Source organism: Podarcis raffonei, chromosome 12, assembly GCF_027172205.1.
Source record: "Podarcis raffonei isolate rPodRaf1 chromosome 12, rPodRaf1.pri, whole genome shotgun sequence".
Classification (NCBI taxonomy): Eukaryota; Metazoa; Chordata; class Lepidosauria; order Squamata; family Lacertidae; genus Podarcis; species Podarcis raffonei.
In genome coordinates this window covers 22,409,419-22,426,870 of record NC_070613.1, presented here as the reverse complement: position 1 = coordinate 22,426,870, position 17,452 = coordinate 22,409,419, and the positions used below count along the sequence as shown (strand labels likewise).

At 44.3% G+C, this 17,452-nt stretch overlaps 1 protein-coding gene across 2 annotated transcripts in view; it reads right to left on the bottom strand.

Annotated features, from left to right (window-relative positions):
• Positions 1–11,288, bottom strand: part of PIP4K2A (phosphatidylinositol-5-phosphate 4-kinase type 2 alpha) — a 60,105-nt gene extending 48,817 nt beyond the window's left edge. For both annotated transcript variants that reach the window (XM_053359356.1, XM_053359357.1), the window contains exon 1: positions 10,891–11,288. In XM_053359356.1, coding sequence (XP_053215331.1) covers positions 10,891–11,031 — 141 coding nt within the window. In that variant the 5' untranslated portion in view covers positions 11,032–11,288. The remainder of the gene's footprint in view (positions 1–10,890) is intronic.
• Between the last annotated feature and the right edge of the window lie 6,164 nt (positions 11,289–17,452).

Here is a 17,452-nt window from a genome sequence, read left to right as displayed (position 1 = left end):
GATAAATTTATGCTAAAGTTGTAGAATATAAGGGATGGAAAATAAGCTTGATTCTTCAACCTGTAAGATACTATCTCCGTTAATAGTTATGAAGTTAATAACCTATTTTGTTGAATTGTATCCTGACCCTAACCTTGGAATTTTGATGCATAGTAGCTTTTAGCAGTTTTTGCATATTTTGACCACTCTGATTTGAAATCCAAGTGATGTCATCTTATCTTAGGGGGAAGAGATTGTCTTCTAGAAGGCACCTGTAAAGCTAAACCAGACCATGGCAAAGAGAAGATTGTAGCTGCTTTGTTCCTCCTGTGTTGCCATTGCTGCACTGAAGTGAAATAAACTGGGGTTTCCTCAGGAACTCGCCCATTCATGCTAAGCCATGGTTTGGCTTAGCTTTACATATGAACCAGCTCATAGTCATGGGGGTTGATTGCTATAACACTAAACCAACATACAAGGGGTCCCGTGTCTCCAAGAGTGCAATTAAATTAAAGGCATATTGAGTACTTTCATCTTGCCTGCATTCAATGTGCTCAACTGAAAAGCATTTGGGAGAAGTGAGTGCATATTATCTAGCAAGCCCATCAGTTCTAATAATTATGCTGCTGATGCTACTTGAGAAAGTTTGCCAAGAAAAAGCAGATGATTCAGTGATAGAATAGGGGTGGGGAGCAATGGAAGTCTGCGTACCTCTAACCAGAAAGAAAATAATAAAGTGAAAAAAGTATTAACTGTAAAGAAATTAATTAAGTTGGAGGGCTTGCCATATGCTTTAATACCAAGCTAACTTACTCCAGAGTGATGTGCTCTATGGCAACACAAAGACAACCTTTTTATATGTGCTTTGGCACCAGTTCCAACATCACCACTCAACAATGGTGATACAAGATTTACAATAATAAAATCAGCATAGAAACACAGCTTGCAGCTCAGCTTAAACAATAACAAATGCACAAATTAATGGTTGCATATGCACTTCATGGTACCTCGAAAACCAATGTCTTACAATGCATGGGCAAAATCTTTGTCCCTGGCTCAGCTTATGCTGGGAGGAAACAAAATATTACACCCAAAACAGAGATAGTGGATTGTTTTGCACCCAACAAACCCTGATCAGTAAGCCAAGAGCAAACATTGGCTAGAGTTCATGGTTTGTTGGGTACAAAACAATGCCCAATCCTCAGTTTGGGTGGAAATGCTAAGCCAGGGATCATGCTTTGTTTCCTTCCCAATGTGAGTGGGGAGGAGCAAAAGAGCCCTTTTAGGCACATACATAGTAAACAGCTAACAAAAGGTTTACTGTGGTGTGTCAATGGTGCCACTGTCGCTGACAGTGACGGGATGGTCTTTGGATTTTCTTTGGCCATCACAAGGTGCATTACACGGTTATATTGGCAAATCTATAGCTTACGTCTCTATACAAGTCAAGTGTCAAGTCTTACTTGTAATCAACAGATTTTAGGAGTGTCCACACAGTATCAAGAGTGCCACCAAGAGAATGCTCAGATCAAGCCAGCCTGCGGCTAATTATACAGACTCCGCTTCCGAGATGGTTGTACTTACAGTTCCAGAAAACACCACAAAACCCTAAACAGGTTCAGAGAAGATACAGAATTCCAAAAAGACAAAGGACTGTCTACTAGGGAAAATCATGTTAACTGAACCTGATGTTGCCCCAAAGGAAGCAGATGTGGATACTGTTTTACCCCACACAAAGGGATGGGAATCTTGATACTATTAATGAAGTAGCAGTTGTCTAGCAAATGTATTATGTTGGTGATATGGAAAATATTACATTTCTATTTACAACTGAAGTTACAGGAACTAGCACACACTTATATGCCCATTGATTTTTAATTCCAGTAGTGCAAACTATTCTATTCTAACCTTAATAGAAAATAAGGTTTACATACATGAATTCAATCTCTAGACCATGGGATTTCAGCAGATACAAGTAAGATCTGCAACCAAATTCTGCACAGTCCATCACTGGCATTCAGAATTCCAACCACTGCATTCCATCATCCCCCACCCCCACTGGAGTTTGTCAACATTCTGTGCTCACTGAGCATGCTCAGTCTGCACTGGGCTGTTCTGGACATTCTCCTTAGGGCTTTTCTAAAGATGCACTTTACTTCTGCAAACTTTGAAGTTCCCGAGACTGCTAATACCTCCCTCTTGTTGCTTGGGCAGTGCCACTTTGGCTGCATGAGCACTAGAACTCACAGTCTGAACAATGAAGTGGTAATTACATACTAGGTTTCCAGTATTTCAGAGTTTTACAAACTAAAAGCCTTCAGCAAGATTCTTCTTCCCTTTTGCCAATGCCTTCAACGATGTTAGGATTTACTGTCTAACCCTAAGCCCAGCTGGGGTTTTGCAACTTAAGTAACTCTGCCTGCTTTGGTGTAATTAATACAGTGTTTCATTTCCTCACACTGGCTTCCCCAAGAGAAGTACCGTATTTTTCCGTGTATAAGACGATGTTTTTTGCTAAAAAAAATTAGGCAAAAATTGGGTGTCGTCTTATACACGGATAGTGAATGCAGAGGGGGAACGTGCGATTAATGGCCTGCTGGCGATTGGTGGCTGTGGCAAGTGGACAGGTTGGCTGTTGGTGGCGGCAAACTGGCAGTCAATTGGCTGCGGCGAGGTGTGCAATCAGCAGTGGTGGGCAGGCAGGTGAGCGATCGGCGGAAGTGACCTCCCCACCCCACCCCAAAAAGCTAAACAACTTAATTTCTTAATTTTGGGTTAAAAAAGGGGGGTCGTCTTATACAAGGGGGTGTCTTATACAGTGGTACCTCAGGTTAAGTACTTAATTCGTTCCGGAGGTCCGTTCTTAACCTGAAACTGTTCTTAACCTGAAGCACCACTTTAGCTAATGGGGACTCCTGCTGCCGCCGTGCCGCTGTAGCAGGATTTCTGTTCTCATCCTGAAGCAAAGTTCTTAATCTGAAGCACTATTTCTGGGTTAGCGGAGTCTGTAACCTGAAGCATATGTAACCCGAGGTACCACTGTACATGGAAAAATATGGTATTCAAAGAAAAATCCTCACAAAACATCCTCCAACAGTAACAGGGTTACTAGACATCAGCTCAGAGTTTTTTCAAAGTCTGCGAATACTGGGTTGGGGAGGGCAAAAAGTAAAGATACACACAGAAGGGGGGGGCAAGTTAACCATCAGCTCTGCAGGTGAAAGTTCAGAACACCTTGAATACAGTGGTGCAACTACATCCTAAAGCTGCCAAGCATATATGGCATGAGGCATTATCACCTGCGAAAAAGAAGAGCAAGGCATCAGACTATCTAAAGCCATACAGAGCAGCATCATTAGAAGAGAACAAACAGCTCCTCTTCTCTATCAGGTTGGAAGATAGAGGTAGAAAGAAAGTTTTCCCAGAGATCCAATATAGACAACCCTCTCTTATCTTTTAGGGAGTTGGACAACGTAGGAAGGCAGGCACCACAGGGCTCATGATCTTATCTTTGCACTACCATCCCTCCAAGATGCCCTGTATCCATTTGGACTCATTCTATATTTCAAGAATCACTGCCATGCATGAATATTTTAGGAATTTGTGTTATTCTCCTATAAGGTCACACATCTTGCAAGTTCCTTTACTTAGTATGAAAAGTGGATCTGGTTCTTGTAAATGAGTCACATTTTAGAAAGAGAGAGAGAGTCTGATCTGCCTACTTAAGATGTCCTATGGGTTTGCAGATGCTACCACAGTAACTATAGCAACTGCTGGTTTGAATAGTTTGCGTTAAATGTTTAAAGTGCAATCTTTCAACTTTTTCCATCATGTTATCTGCTCTAAGTATAAAATGTGTAACCTTTAGTGCTGTAGCTTTCCCTCAAACATGAAGCCCATTTATGTAATGCCAAGCCATCTTAATCAAGCAGGTGGTTACCACTCAACAAAGATTGGCCTTTGTACCAGAGGGCTGGAAAACAGCAAATGTAACACTAGCTTTTAAAGATTAGGGGACCAGAATCCAGGAAAGTGCAGGTCAATTTGCTTAATATCTGTTTCGAGTAGATTGGGGAATATGTTAAAGGTAACATGAATTGTGATATAGCCAAGCCTACACAAGAATTAGTCTTAACAAAAAAGAATCAACATGGCTTCTGCAAAGGCAAGTCCTGTCTTACGAACATTTTAGCATTTGTGGGGAGTGTGTCAGGCATATGGACAGGTGTGAGCCAGTGGACATCGTATACTTAAATTTGAGAGAAGCTCTCAAAGGCTCCTGAAGAAACTTGGCATTCATAGGATAAGAGAACAAGTCCTCCTATGGACTGATAACTCGTAACTCAAGTTAGGGTGAGCAGCAAAGTGACCCAAGTTTGCAAACACCACCAAATTATTCAGAGTGGCAGCAGAAAGGGATTCAAGGCTCCTTTTGGAGCTCTCAGCAAACTGAATGAATTGGGCAATAAATTGGCAGGTATTGTAGCATGCATTGACTTATTGTATCTTACCTGACATCTTCACTGTGTCTTCAATGTTCTATTATGACTGACAGTTAGCATTACTAAATGTATCCACATAATGCATCGAATGATTTCGATTCTGTTTTGGATGGCCCAGCTTTTATGATATTGGCAGTCACTGCAACAGCTTTTAGAAATTCAGAACAAGCCAGTCCTAGAGTTCTACACATCGGATTTCCATTGAGAAGAATGCAAATCAGATCTATAGCCCCGTAATCTAGCCAACATGGCACAGCATGAGAAAAGATCTTCCTACAGTTTGGCCTGAAAGACGTATTTTTTTCCATTAAGAATGTAAAAAGAGCCTTCTGGATCAGGCCAGTGGCTCATCTCACCCAGCTGCATCATGTTGTCACAGTGGCCAAGCAGATGCCTATGGGAAGCTAGCAAGCGGGATCCAAGTGCAAGACCCTTCTCCCCTCCTGTAGTTTCCTGCAATTTGCTTATAACTTTCAACCATGGAGGCAGAGCATAGCCATTATGGGTAGGTAATAGCCAACAATAGCCTAATCCTTCATGGATTTGTCTAATCCTCTTTTAAAGCCATCCAAGTTGGTGGCCATCACTGCCTCCTGTGGGAGCAAATTCCAAAGTTTAACTATCTGCTGCATTTTTTTTTGTCTGTTCTGCATCCTCCAATGTCCAGCTTCATTGGATGTCCATGAATTCTAATGTTATGAGAGAGAGTAAAACTTTCCCCTATCTACTTTCTCCAGACCAGGCATAATTTTATATACCTCTATCATATCACTCTTTAATTGTCTTTCCTCTAAACTAAAATGCCCAAATGCTGCCACCTCTCCTCATAGGGGAGCTGTTCCACCCCCTTGATACGTTTTCTCACTCAGTTAAGTCAGAGCACTTTGAAGATTGTCCAATGCTTGCATGTCCTCACATTTTCAGGGCTAAACCCAAAGTCAGTCAACAGGTAGGCTGACTGGGGTATTATGGGAGAGCAGCAGGTAAGTCACATTGTGCCAGAGTTGCACTAAGTACTCCAAGGCCTTGCTCTCGAATAGCAGGGACAGGCTATGCTTTACATGGAGGACTCCCTGATCCTGAATGGGGTAACTGTGCCCGTGAAGAACCAGGTGCACAGCCTGGGAGTCATTTTGGACTCACAGCTGTCCATGGAGGCACAGGTTAATTCTGTGTCCAGGGCAGCTGTTTACTAGCTCCATCTGGTACGCAGGCTGAGACCCTACCTGCCCGCGGACTGTTTCGCCAGGGTGGTGCATGCTCTGGTTATCTCCTGCTTGGACTACTGCAATGCACTCTACATGGGGCTACCTTTGAAGGTGACTCGGAAACTGCAATTAATCCAGAATGCAGCAGCTAGACTGGTGACTGGGAGTGGCCACCGAGACCATATAACACTGATCCTGAAAGATATTCATTGGCTCCCAGTACGTTTCCGAGCACAATTCAAAGTGTTGGTGCTGACCTTTAAAGCCCTAAACGGCCTCGGTCCTGTATACCTGAAGGAGCATCTCCACCCCCATCATTCAGCCCGGACACTGAGGTCCAGCTCCAAGGGCCTTCTGGCGGTTCCCTCAAGTGAAGTTACAGGGAACCAGGCAGAGGGCCTTCTCGGTAGTGATGCCTGCCCTGTGGAACGGCCTCCCAGCAGATGTCAAGGCAATAAACAACTATTTTACTTTTAAAAGACAACTGAAGGCGGCCCTGTGTTTTAATGTGTGATGCGGTATTGTTTTTAATATTCGGTTGGAAGCCACCTAGAGTGCCTGCGGAAACTCAGCCAGATGGGCGGGGTATAAATAATAAATTATTATACATAACATTTCACTTTATAGATGGCTCCATTCTCCATCCCACCCCCAGGTGGGGCTGGCAAGAGTGAGGCCTAAGGGCTTAAGACATAGCATTACTGGGAGAGGTAGAACAGGAATCTGGTCCACCCCATTCTCCAGCATTACAAACCTGGGGCCACATAAAACCCTCAAACCAAAGCAAAGAGCCAACCTAAAAGTTAGGTCTACCTACACTATGTTACAAATGAATTCTAACCTTTTTCATTCTTATATTCAAGTTTGAAGCCAAGGCTGTTTTCATAGTCTCCTAAAAATAAAAGTCTATTAGTGATGCTGTCAGCATCTGAAATTAATGGGCTTGGAACAAAAGATTATCTATCTTGTAATGCCCAGCTGTATTCTGAGGAAAGCATCCTTACCCTGAATTCTTCTTCTTGCTCAAAATGGAAAGTCAATATTGTTTTGGCCTTGTGCCAATCTGCACTTGCATGATCTGCATATCTATCAGGCTAGGTGCTCCATGAGCTAGTAGTAGCTGCTGGTGAAAGCTCAGAAGCTTATTTTAAGCACTCACTGCTCAAGTGTTGGAGTGTGTGTGGGTAAATTACAAATTACTTTTGCTCTGAGCCATTTGGTCAAGCATTTCTAAGCAGAAAAGTTAGCTCTACCCCCAAGAGACTATAGTAAAATATATATATTAAAAAGGGCAAAAACTCATTGACTAGCAACAATAGCACTATATTTTTAAGAAGTTGCTGTTTTTTGTTTTTGAAAATGAAGGCAAAGAAGAGTTTTCTATTACATGGTCCTTACTCATGGGGAAAGCTGCTTGTTTGAAACACTGTTCACAGAAAGCTTTTTCATTCCCAGACAAGAAATTCCACAGATGTTCACTGTGATATGAAACAGGGTTGTGGGGATTATAAAAATGTTGCAATCAGTTCTTAGCAAGGGCAGAAGAGACTCTACTCTACCCACTTTCCAAGTAGCTATATTCTGTGCCAAATGGGATGAGTGAGAGGACTCCTCTCCACCCAAGATACTCTGCACAGGTTCCAAGGAAGCTGTAGACAAACACAGAACACAGTTATGTACTATTCAAAGCCTACACACACAAATGGCGAATGCATTCCTACCACTCCTAGCATTTACGGTACTTTCCCTTATGCCCAGGACTAGACAAAGATGCAGGAATCTAACAATGCCTACAAAAGGTATAGAATCTGTAGGTGTGGGGAGACGAGCCATAACATATTTGCCCAAGGTTGGCATCTAAAAATATATAAAGCTCAAACTGGCTTAGGAAATTGAAATATATTTTTCCAGCATTGCCTAGAACGCTTTGGTCATTTAAAAGAATGGCCATTCCAACACATGCACTTACAAAATAAGAGTACTTAAAACCGTATTTTCTTTTCTTCTACAAGTTTAGTTAAGAGCATGTTTCTGCAATTTCTTTAATTCTACACATACTCTGGTTTTTCTTCAGATTTTACACTTTTCACACTTTAATTCTACACTTGTGGTTTCAATGTATTCAGTATGACTTCAACATTAGTATCTTACAAAAGCTGCTCAGTCTGGTAGAGTTTAAAAAGAAGTTAAAGCTATGAGGGAGACAACCTAACGACTGCTAATCTTTATTAATGACTTTTAAATTCCTTTTTCAAATTAACTTACCTTATCTTTTACAAGTCTAGCCCTATGGCCCCTTTCTTACCAGATCAGGCTGCTTCTAAGTTAACACATGTCCCAAGTAGTCTATTAAGTTATGTATTTAGAAGTACTGCATCTAGAAAAATTATTTTGCCACTGTAAGACTTGAAGTTAAAAAACATGGTGAAAACTCAGCACTAAAAGTTACAGTTCAACATATCCTGCAGCTTCTCATCCTACAAGACAAATCTGTTACAATTATGTTAATGTCAAAGTCATCAACTCATGGCATTTACTACCGCAATGAATAGAAAACAAGTCTGATTACATTATCAATTATTCTGAGATAACCCCTGAACTTGCCTTCATCTCTTGAAGATGTAAACAAATCAGAGGTTAAAAGAGAACTGAATAGTCAACAACCCATCTCTCTCATTTATCATAAGGCGGACGCCACAGGTGATGCATGACTTTCACAGTTCCACAAACCCAAGCCTAGATTGCTACCAAGGGTCTGTGGCTCAGAAATGTGAAATTATTTCTTGTATACAAAAGAGGTTCTTGGGTGATGAGTCCTAGGACAGTGACCGAAGATGGACACATGTGTAAATATACCCACATGCAATGCTCAGAGGCTGTGCTTGGTTTTCATATTTTAAGATAAAGTTTTCACATAGAATCACTCTTCCTTGGATGAAAAGCTGTCGTTAAAATGATCTTCACTTGCTGTTTGGGGAAATATGAAGACGGAGGGCCATTACACAGTTTAGCACAACTTCCAAAATATCTGGTTGCCAAGAATAAGTCTGAGAAATGAGAAGTCTAGTAACACTGCTTCGGGAGACTTGTTAGCCAACTTCCCCCTAACACAGATACGTTTCCCAAGAAAGATAGTATTATGCTGTTTCTGGATAAAGAGGATGATTAGTCACCAAACCACAAACCTTACCTCAAGATGCAGCATAGCACCACTGAAATAGAACAGAGTGAATAGCTATGAAAGTTATCATTAACATCTTAAAGTTGCATACAAACCTGCACTTGTGCAAAGGGCAATGCCTGTGCAGTGGTGGATATTTCCCATATATGTACAACAATGCATTTGCAAAACAATTCTCAACAACACAAATGTATTTGCAAAACAATGCACTTTTCAAGAAAGAGAGGGGAAGTGTGTAGGCAGCAGAGAGGATTTGGAAGTAGCTAGGTTTGAAGATCAAAAGGCAGCCTGATTTAGCTTCTGGTAAAAGCTGCCAATATAGGCACACAAGTTCAGTGGGAGAAATTCACAGTCAGTTTGTTTTAAATAACTGCAGTAACTGAAAGTAACAAGACGGCAAAGGTTTCTGTCCAAGCAAAGTAGGGAGAGTCAGCAAATTGCAAATATCAGAAGTTCACAGAACCTAGTGCAGATTGTGCTGCTCCCCCCCCCCTTCCTCAAGCTCAAGGGCAGTTTGCAGCAGCACCTTGAACCGAAAACCTTGCAGGTCTCGTCTGAACACACTTGCATAACTGAAGTATCACCACTTCAACCAGGTGAACACAACCCTAACAAGGTAAGACATTACACATGTTTTTTACTTGACAAGTCAACACCCCTTTCCCTGTTTAAAGCCTTTTATACATAGTGCAATCCAAGCTTCAAGCATCTTAAGTCCTACTACAAAGTACAGCTTAGAGCAGCTAACATTGAAACCAGACATGCGTAGCCATCAGAACTAGTTATTTTCAAAGCTTGCTCATAAATAATATTTGGCTGAAGTCACAAGGTCCTATCACTGCCAATATTCAAGCTGATATGCTACAACTCTGCCAAAAGCCAGTAGCCAAGTCTCACATTTCTGTTCTCCTTGATCTGATCCGATCAACACCGCACAGGTAGAAGCGCCGCTACCAACAGAGAAGCAGAACACTGCAGTACTCCAAGGCAGCAGCATGCCTCTAGCTTCCTTGCCCTAGCAGTGCTTTATCTCAGACATCATTAATCGTCCTGCCTCCCAGCTACACAATACTGATTATGTCTGGGGGTTGGGGTTGGGGGGGGAGATGGTTTGCTGTGCATGTATAACAGATCCCAGCACTTCTGCAGCCTGACATATTTTTTTACCACTACTCAGCAAAATGCATCCAACCTGGACAGCAGCAAAGCCATTAGCCCAGTGGCAAAACACACACAGCTCCTACCATTAATCTAACGCTGCCCAACTGTCAACCATCCCCAAGATGCACTTAAATAAGAGCAGCATTTGTTTAGCAGATTCCCACCCCCAAGCCCATTTCAGGGCAAGAAGTACAATCGGCTAGCACAGTGAATATAAGAACGGTATTGCTTTGAGGTCCATTTAGTCACCACAGCAAATAGCGATAGCAGCTACCAAGTACTGGGATGCCCATAGCCCTATACACAAGGTTGTGTGTGCATACGACAGAGAAAGGTGCACAAAGAGAAAAGATTATAAGGCAGAGTGTACCCATGGCTTTTGCCACCCCAAGGGCAGTATGCCTCTGAACTCAAGTACCCAAGGGCACATTCCTACCCCACAGGCAGAGAAGCACATTGCCTACCCCACAGGTGAAGACATTTCATCTTTCCCCTTTCTAACTACACTAGCCAGTCCCCTTCCTCACTAGGAGCTACTGGCAGGAATCCCCTATAAAACAGAGAAAGGGGGTGGGAGAGATGGGTGGATTAAAAAGAGAAAGTGTGCATATGGGGGGGGTGTTGCAAGTACGTACTCCCTTTCAGAACTGCTGAAGGGGGAGGGAGATAGAGCTATGGGGAAGGTACTGATCCGGAGTTTGGGGAGCGAGGGGGCACAGAGAGAGGCCCCGCATTGACAGGAGGAGGAGGAAGGAGGAGAGGGGTGGAGGGAGGAGGCGGAGGTTGCGGCGGAGACGAAGGGGCCTCCGCCGGGCCAGCAAAGCAACCACCCCCCGCCCCAGGAAGCGCCGGCTCTTACCGAGTGGTTCACCCCCCACATGAGGACGCTGAGCAGCGGGTCGCTGGCCCGGAAGAGCTTGACTTTCTGGGCCACGAAATGCTTCTTCTTGGTCTTGGTCTTGCTGGCCATAACGGACACGATGTTGCCCGGGGCCGCCATGGGAGACGCCGAGGAAGCAGACGCGAGAGGAGCAGGGCAGAGAAGGAGGGACGGCGATGCTCCCGCCGCCGACACAGGAGGAGGTGGAGCAGGGACCGGCAGGGCCGGGAGGAGAGACGGAGCACGGCTGTGGCTGCGCGGCGGGCGCTAGCGCGGTTGCGGCAGGAGGGAAGCGGCGGGCTCGTCCCTGGCGCTGCTGCTGCTGGTGCCGCAGCTGCTGCTGCTGCTGCTGCTACCGCCGCGAGACGCTGCCAAGCGCATCCTGGCCGGGCCGCCTGCGCCGCCGCCGCTCGATGAAATGGCCCCGCGCGCCGCCTCCGCCTCCTCAGGCCACGCCCTCTACCCTCCTACGGGGGGGGGAGGCCGCCGCCGCCACTGCCTCCAGCCCACTCCTTTGGCCCCGCCCACAGAGGCATCGCGCTCCCAGCGGCGGAGTTGCGAGGCGAGGTTGCGGCCGAGCCAAGGCTTCTTGCCTACTAAGGAGCATGCGCGGCACTTCTGGGCATGCGCGGCGGCCGAATGTGAAGCCGCCTTTCCCCCTTTTTCACCAACTCCTTTCCCCCCTTTTTGCCCGACGCCTCGTTCCGAGCGCCCTTCTGCTAACTTGAGACAAGTTGGTTGCATTGTAGGTGGCGGGGTAGTGGCTGGTTAAAGTCTCTCCTGACGAGCAATGGAAAACCGGTGTTGGTTGGTGGGTTCTCCCGGTTTTTAAATTGTTCTGACGACACGTTTTGCTGTTGTAAACTGCTTTCGAGATTTTGTTTTCATGGGAGATAGGTCTGGGTCCGGGAAAATGATCGGATAAATGGTCTTCTGCTTCTCATCACGATTATCACATCAAGTAGGTTAGACAAATGTAATTTTAAGTTGTTTGAAAACTGTTTTCAATATTGTGTTATAATATGGTTACCAGATTTTTTTCAATGAATCTGGGGACACTTTTTTTTTTTGAAGCTGAGTAGTAACAGGGCGTCAGTAGTGGGGATGGTGAGGCAAAAGACCCTGGGCCCAAGCACACATGCATATTGTATAAAGGTGCAAAGCCCTTCTTTTGCACCCTGTGAAACATAAATGCGCAGAGTTTTTAAAAAACTGGGCAACAGCCGCCCGCCCGCAACTTCCGAGCCTCCCCCAATCAGTCAAAACAAAGGGGGAAGAGGGCAGGAGATCTATACCGCCGGACATCCCCGGTTCCCCTTCGGCAGTGGTGGCGGTAGCGGCAGTCTGAGCAGCCTGGAGCCAGCCTGGTAGTGCAGTTGGCTCTGGCTGGCTTCAGGAGCTGCTCACTGCCATGGCGCCCGCCATTTTTCCTCACCGGAACATCATATGGGGACTTCCGGTGAGGAAAAATGGCGGGCGCCATGGCAGCGAGCAGCTCCTGAAATCAGCCAGAGCCAACTGCGCTACCAGGCTAGCTCCAGGCCGCTGAGGCTGCTGCTGCCACATTTCCTGGGGACAGATTTGCAAATCCGGGGGCTGTCCCTGGAACCCAGGGACATCTGGTAAACCTATGTCATAATGCAACCTGTCCTGGGACTTTAGGGTGAAGGTCAGGTGGGTACATAAGTAAGTAATGTAAGTGAGCACATTAACAAATCTCATTAAAATGCCTTTAAAAATATTAAGTTGCAATCCAACTCTATCCTGGAGAAACCTTAACATATAACAATTATTTTTATTGCATAGAAATGGAGGCTCTTCTTTTTGAACTACAACCTATCCTGTTCTGCACACTGGGTAGAACAAAATTGGACTTTGAGGCTTTGCTGCCTGAGGCAGAGAAGCAACTGGTGCCTCCTGCCTCCCATGTACCCAAGGCCAGTCAAGTTCTTTTTGGCATCTGATGCAACAAATCTCACAGACACTTGACAAGAAAAATACAAGAATAATAAATTATATAACTATCACTTTACTGCCCTCTCGTGACACTCAAAATCAGTTCCCTGAGGCAGCTGCTATGCCTAATAGAAGAGTTGGCTAGAGCAAAGATAACATTGATACTAAATTTCACTGCACCACCAGAATGAGATGCTACACTGTTGTAATGAATTTATATTAGATTTGCAACACATGTGCTGCTAGCATGCTCTCTGCACTGGTGGGATTCCCCCAATGCAAGGGGGAAATTTTGCAAGGTGGGTGTAGTGGGGAAAGGGCCACATTTATTTAGTTCAAGTCTCATGCTGGCTTGAGTCAGGGCCAAACTACGGTACTTCTGAGGTTAATTATGTGGATGCAATTAACACACAGGTCTTTTGAGCCCAGAGACCACTAGGAAGATTAGCTCTTTATCTCACCTCTTTGAAAATGCTGCCTGCATTTTAGGGCAGTGATGGCTAACTTGTGATGTTGTTGGGACCACAACTCTCACCATTCCCAACTACTAGCCATGTTGGCTGGGGCTTATGGGAGTTGGAGTCCAACAACATCTGGAGGACCACAAGTTCCCCATCCCTGCTTTAAGGGAAGCTGCTCTTCATGCCAGTGGGAGCTTCCTTTGAAATGCAAAGAGCAGCTTCAGAAAGGAGATTTTTCTTGTGACTGGCAAGGAGAGAAATGTGAAAATCACATTTCTTTGGCCCTCACCCTGTGTTGATGGTGTGATCTGTTACATCTGTGAAACCGGTCTTGTAAGTAAAGACACTCCCACTGGAGTTAATGGAGAATCTCATAACCTGATAGAAGGAATGGGGTGCAGAAGGAAGATGAACTGCTGACCTTAGCCCCAAGCTACTTTTCTTTGCATGGAGAGAAATGTGTGGGTATCTTGCATCTCTGATGGCCCCAGTGCTCAGCAATGACACCAGCAGGTAAATGCACATAATGTAACCAAACTTGCCCTCAACCATTGTGGAGATCATTTTGCACCCGTTCAGGTTACTGAACATATAAGAGAATATAAGGAAGCAAACAGAAACATTAGATCAAGATTTGAAAAAGGGGGGGAAAGTAGCATGCATAGAGAAAGCTCCACCTGCTGCAGCAGTAGTGCCAGATAAGGAACTGAAACAGGCACCACCTCATAGAAGAAGAAACTTTATCCCAGGTTTGGAGCAACTGTGGTTGGCTTTTAGCAACGCCAACATCCTTGCGGGAAGAGATACCAATCAGTATGCCGGTCTGAGTCACTAAATTTGGTCTGTGAACACCTAGCAGGCTGAATCAGTGCATTGGTTACCTACAAGAGCACTCAATGACCCCCAAAATGAGGCTGCCCTTTGTTTAACTGGGTTGTTCACGGTTATGGCTGCATGCTGCTTGGCTTTTCCCACTGGATAAAAGCATAAGAAACCAGTAACACTTGCTAGGGTCTTCATCATTGCATCACCTTTGCATTCCGTCCTGAAGAACTCCTTATTTGGCTAGGTCAGTGCACTTTCCCATATTAAAAATGAGCTCCCACATCCCGGCCTCAGATTTTGCTTGGCCTCTGATGCTGGTGCTAGTTTTCTTGCTCTTTGTCTTGAGAATGCAGCGCCAGCTTCTCAGTTTGGGGCTTATGCCAGAAAAGCATTTTTCATCTTGAGGAATCTTTATATTGTTCATCAGAGATGGTCTTCCCACACCTAATGCATTCCAGGCCATGCCTGTTTTTAGTTACTATTGTTTCTTGTTACAAATTCCCTTCTTTTAGAAATCTGCTATGGCTGCATATCCTACATGTTACTAGGAAGTAAATGCCATTAAAATCAGTGGCAAATACTTTCAAGTAAACATGGTTAGGATGCGGGTGTGTGGCTTTGTACACACTCCCGTTTATGCTACATCCAGTGCATTCCCACTACTGGTTTGGGAAGCGATGTACACATTCCATTAGCCACAATCAATGTCTATTCTGCTGTTTCTGATGAAATGCTGCATTTTGATGCATTTTTCGTCTTCAACCAGCTTCAATCCAAATTGAGAAAAAGAATGACCTAGACGCATTTTAAGTCAGCACAGCATGCACAGCCCTATGTGTGTGCTTTACTGTCTATGGAAACTAGAGCAGCATTTTTAATTCCTCCAATTTGTTTACAAATCAGAGAATAAGGACAGCACATGGCTGTTTTTAATCTAGTACCTCTACAGTGCCATCTTAGGCTCAGAAAGTATTGTGCTACCTTTGCAGAAGTTTGAGTTTGAATGTGACAGACCCTGCCTGAAACCCTGTTTGGTGGTGAAGCTAACTAGGAGATTTGGACCTGATCAGTGTGCATAGTGTGGGTCAGTGTCCAAGAATATTCTTCAGCAGAATATTATGTATGCGCCTAATTCTCTTTGAAATGAGGATCTTGCATCTGCAGCAAGTAAAAGTACAGTGTTGGAAACCCCTGCTGCTGTTTTGCATGTGCATACTTCTTGTGTGGTTTTCCCCACCCCATCCCTTCCTACATTTGCAGATGATGTTGCTGCCAACACTTCCTCTGCAAGCTAGTAATAGGTCAGCTGTCAGGGTTTGCAAACTGCAGAGGAAGTACATTTTTGTTGCTGAAGAAACTGCCGAGTCAATGCAACTGGCAGTTCTGTGATGTCTTTTGTCCTACAGCGATGCACACTACCTACGACACTGAGAAGGTGACAGTGATGGCATTATCTTATATATGTATATACCAAGAAACATGTCCCATTAAGTTAAAAAGGACTTACTCCCACATCTATGTGCACATTTACACATGTGAACTCTGGGAGCTGTGGTTTATCTTTATGGGGGAAAGCTGCAGTGAGTCTCAGGCTCACACATACCTCCTCCACCATCACTGTCTCCATTTTGGCTGCAGTAAGGAGATTGCAAGCTTCCACTCCTGTTTTAGATTAACCACAAATTAGCATGTTGTTCTAACCCCAAACTGTGGCTAATCTTAATTATAGTAAGCTCGAACAAACTAGTTTCAAACCATGAGTAATGAATCTGGCTTGTTTTCACTAACCATAGTTAAGAGTAACCACAGTATAAGTTTAGGGTAACATTCAAAACTGTGGTTTATATAAAACAGAAGTAGAAGGTTCCAATCTCCTCCTTGCAGCCATGCTGGAGAACACATGCACATTCAAGACTCACTGAAGCTTGGTCTTGTAAGGTTAAGCCACAGTTTAGTGTTGTATCTGAATTCAGCCAGTGGGGCTTAGATGTGAAGGTGGCAGTTCTACCCTGATCCATTAAGAAATGGATGCTGGTGTCTGCTTTGAAGTGCAAATTGGGCACATGCATAAAGAATGCCCACACTCAGTGCTTACTTCCCTAGAATACTCTTTCCAGGTACTTTTCTTCTTTGTCCAGTAGTTAAAAAAAAAAAAAGAGGGTGAGGTTGAGGTAGAAAAAAAGAGGGAGAGGTAGAAATTTTCTTGAAGGATTGTTCCACATGTAATTTAGACAGTCCCCTCCTTCCTTTGGTAGTGAATGATCCACAATAAGGAGTGATATTTTTGTTGTTGTTTTAGGAATCAAGAATACAGTATTTATTTCTCTACTTTGTGGGAGTAGTCGTTCCTCTTTGCTAAGTGTTGTTTCTCACAATACTTTTTAAATACAAAGGTCAGAATTCACACTGGTGAATCATAATATCTGTGTCTGAAGATACCTGTGAAGGTAATATCATGATAATAAAGCATGCAAATTGCTTGCAAAAAAAGGCTTGTGAATTATATGGTGGCATAGAGAAGTATGTATTTGCGTAATAAGCCCACTCACCATTTTTTGTTCAAGATGTACAACCTGCCTCAGAGAACTGAGCTCAGGAAACATCACATTCTTCCTGTTTTAAGAGTAACCACAGTATAAGTTTAGGGTAACATTCAAAACTGTGGTTTATATAAAACAGAAGATGCTGGCTGTCCTAGTAGCCAACTCCTAGGTGCCAAGGTCCTTGCCCCCCCCCAATATTTAAGGAGGCCAGCACCCTCAAGTTGATAGACATTGCCATTCAAATGGTGTTCCTCCTCCATTACTCCAGTATACCTGGAGGAGCGTCTCCACCGCCATCGTTCTGCCCGGACACTGAGGTCCAGCGCCGAGGGCCTTCTGGCAGTTCCCTCGCTGCGAGAAGCCAAGTTACAGGGAACCAGGCAGAGGGCCTTCTCGGTAGTGGCACCCGCCCTGTGGAACGCCCTCCCACCAGATGTCAAAGAGAAAAATAACTACCAAACTTTTAGAAGACATCTTAAGGCAGCCCTGTTTAGGGAAGCTTTTAATGTTTAATGGGTTATTGTATTTTAGTGTTTTGTTGGAAGCCGCCCAGAGTGGCAGGGGAAACCCAGCCAGATGAGTGGGGTATAAATAAATTGTTGTTGTTGTTGTTGTTGTTACTCCATTGCTAGAAAGCCATATTTGTAGTGTTGGAAGTTACGTGAGGCGCATGATGCACTCCTAGCAGCTGCAAAGTATACATTGCAGAAATACACAAACACACACAAGGAAGAAACAGACCCATGCACAGTTGGC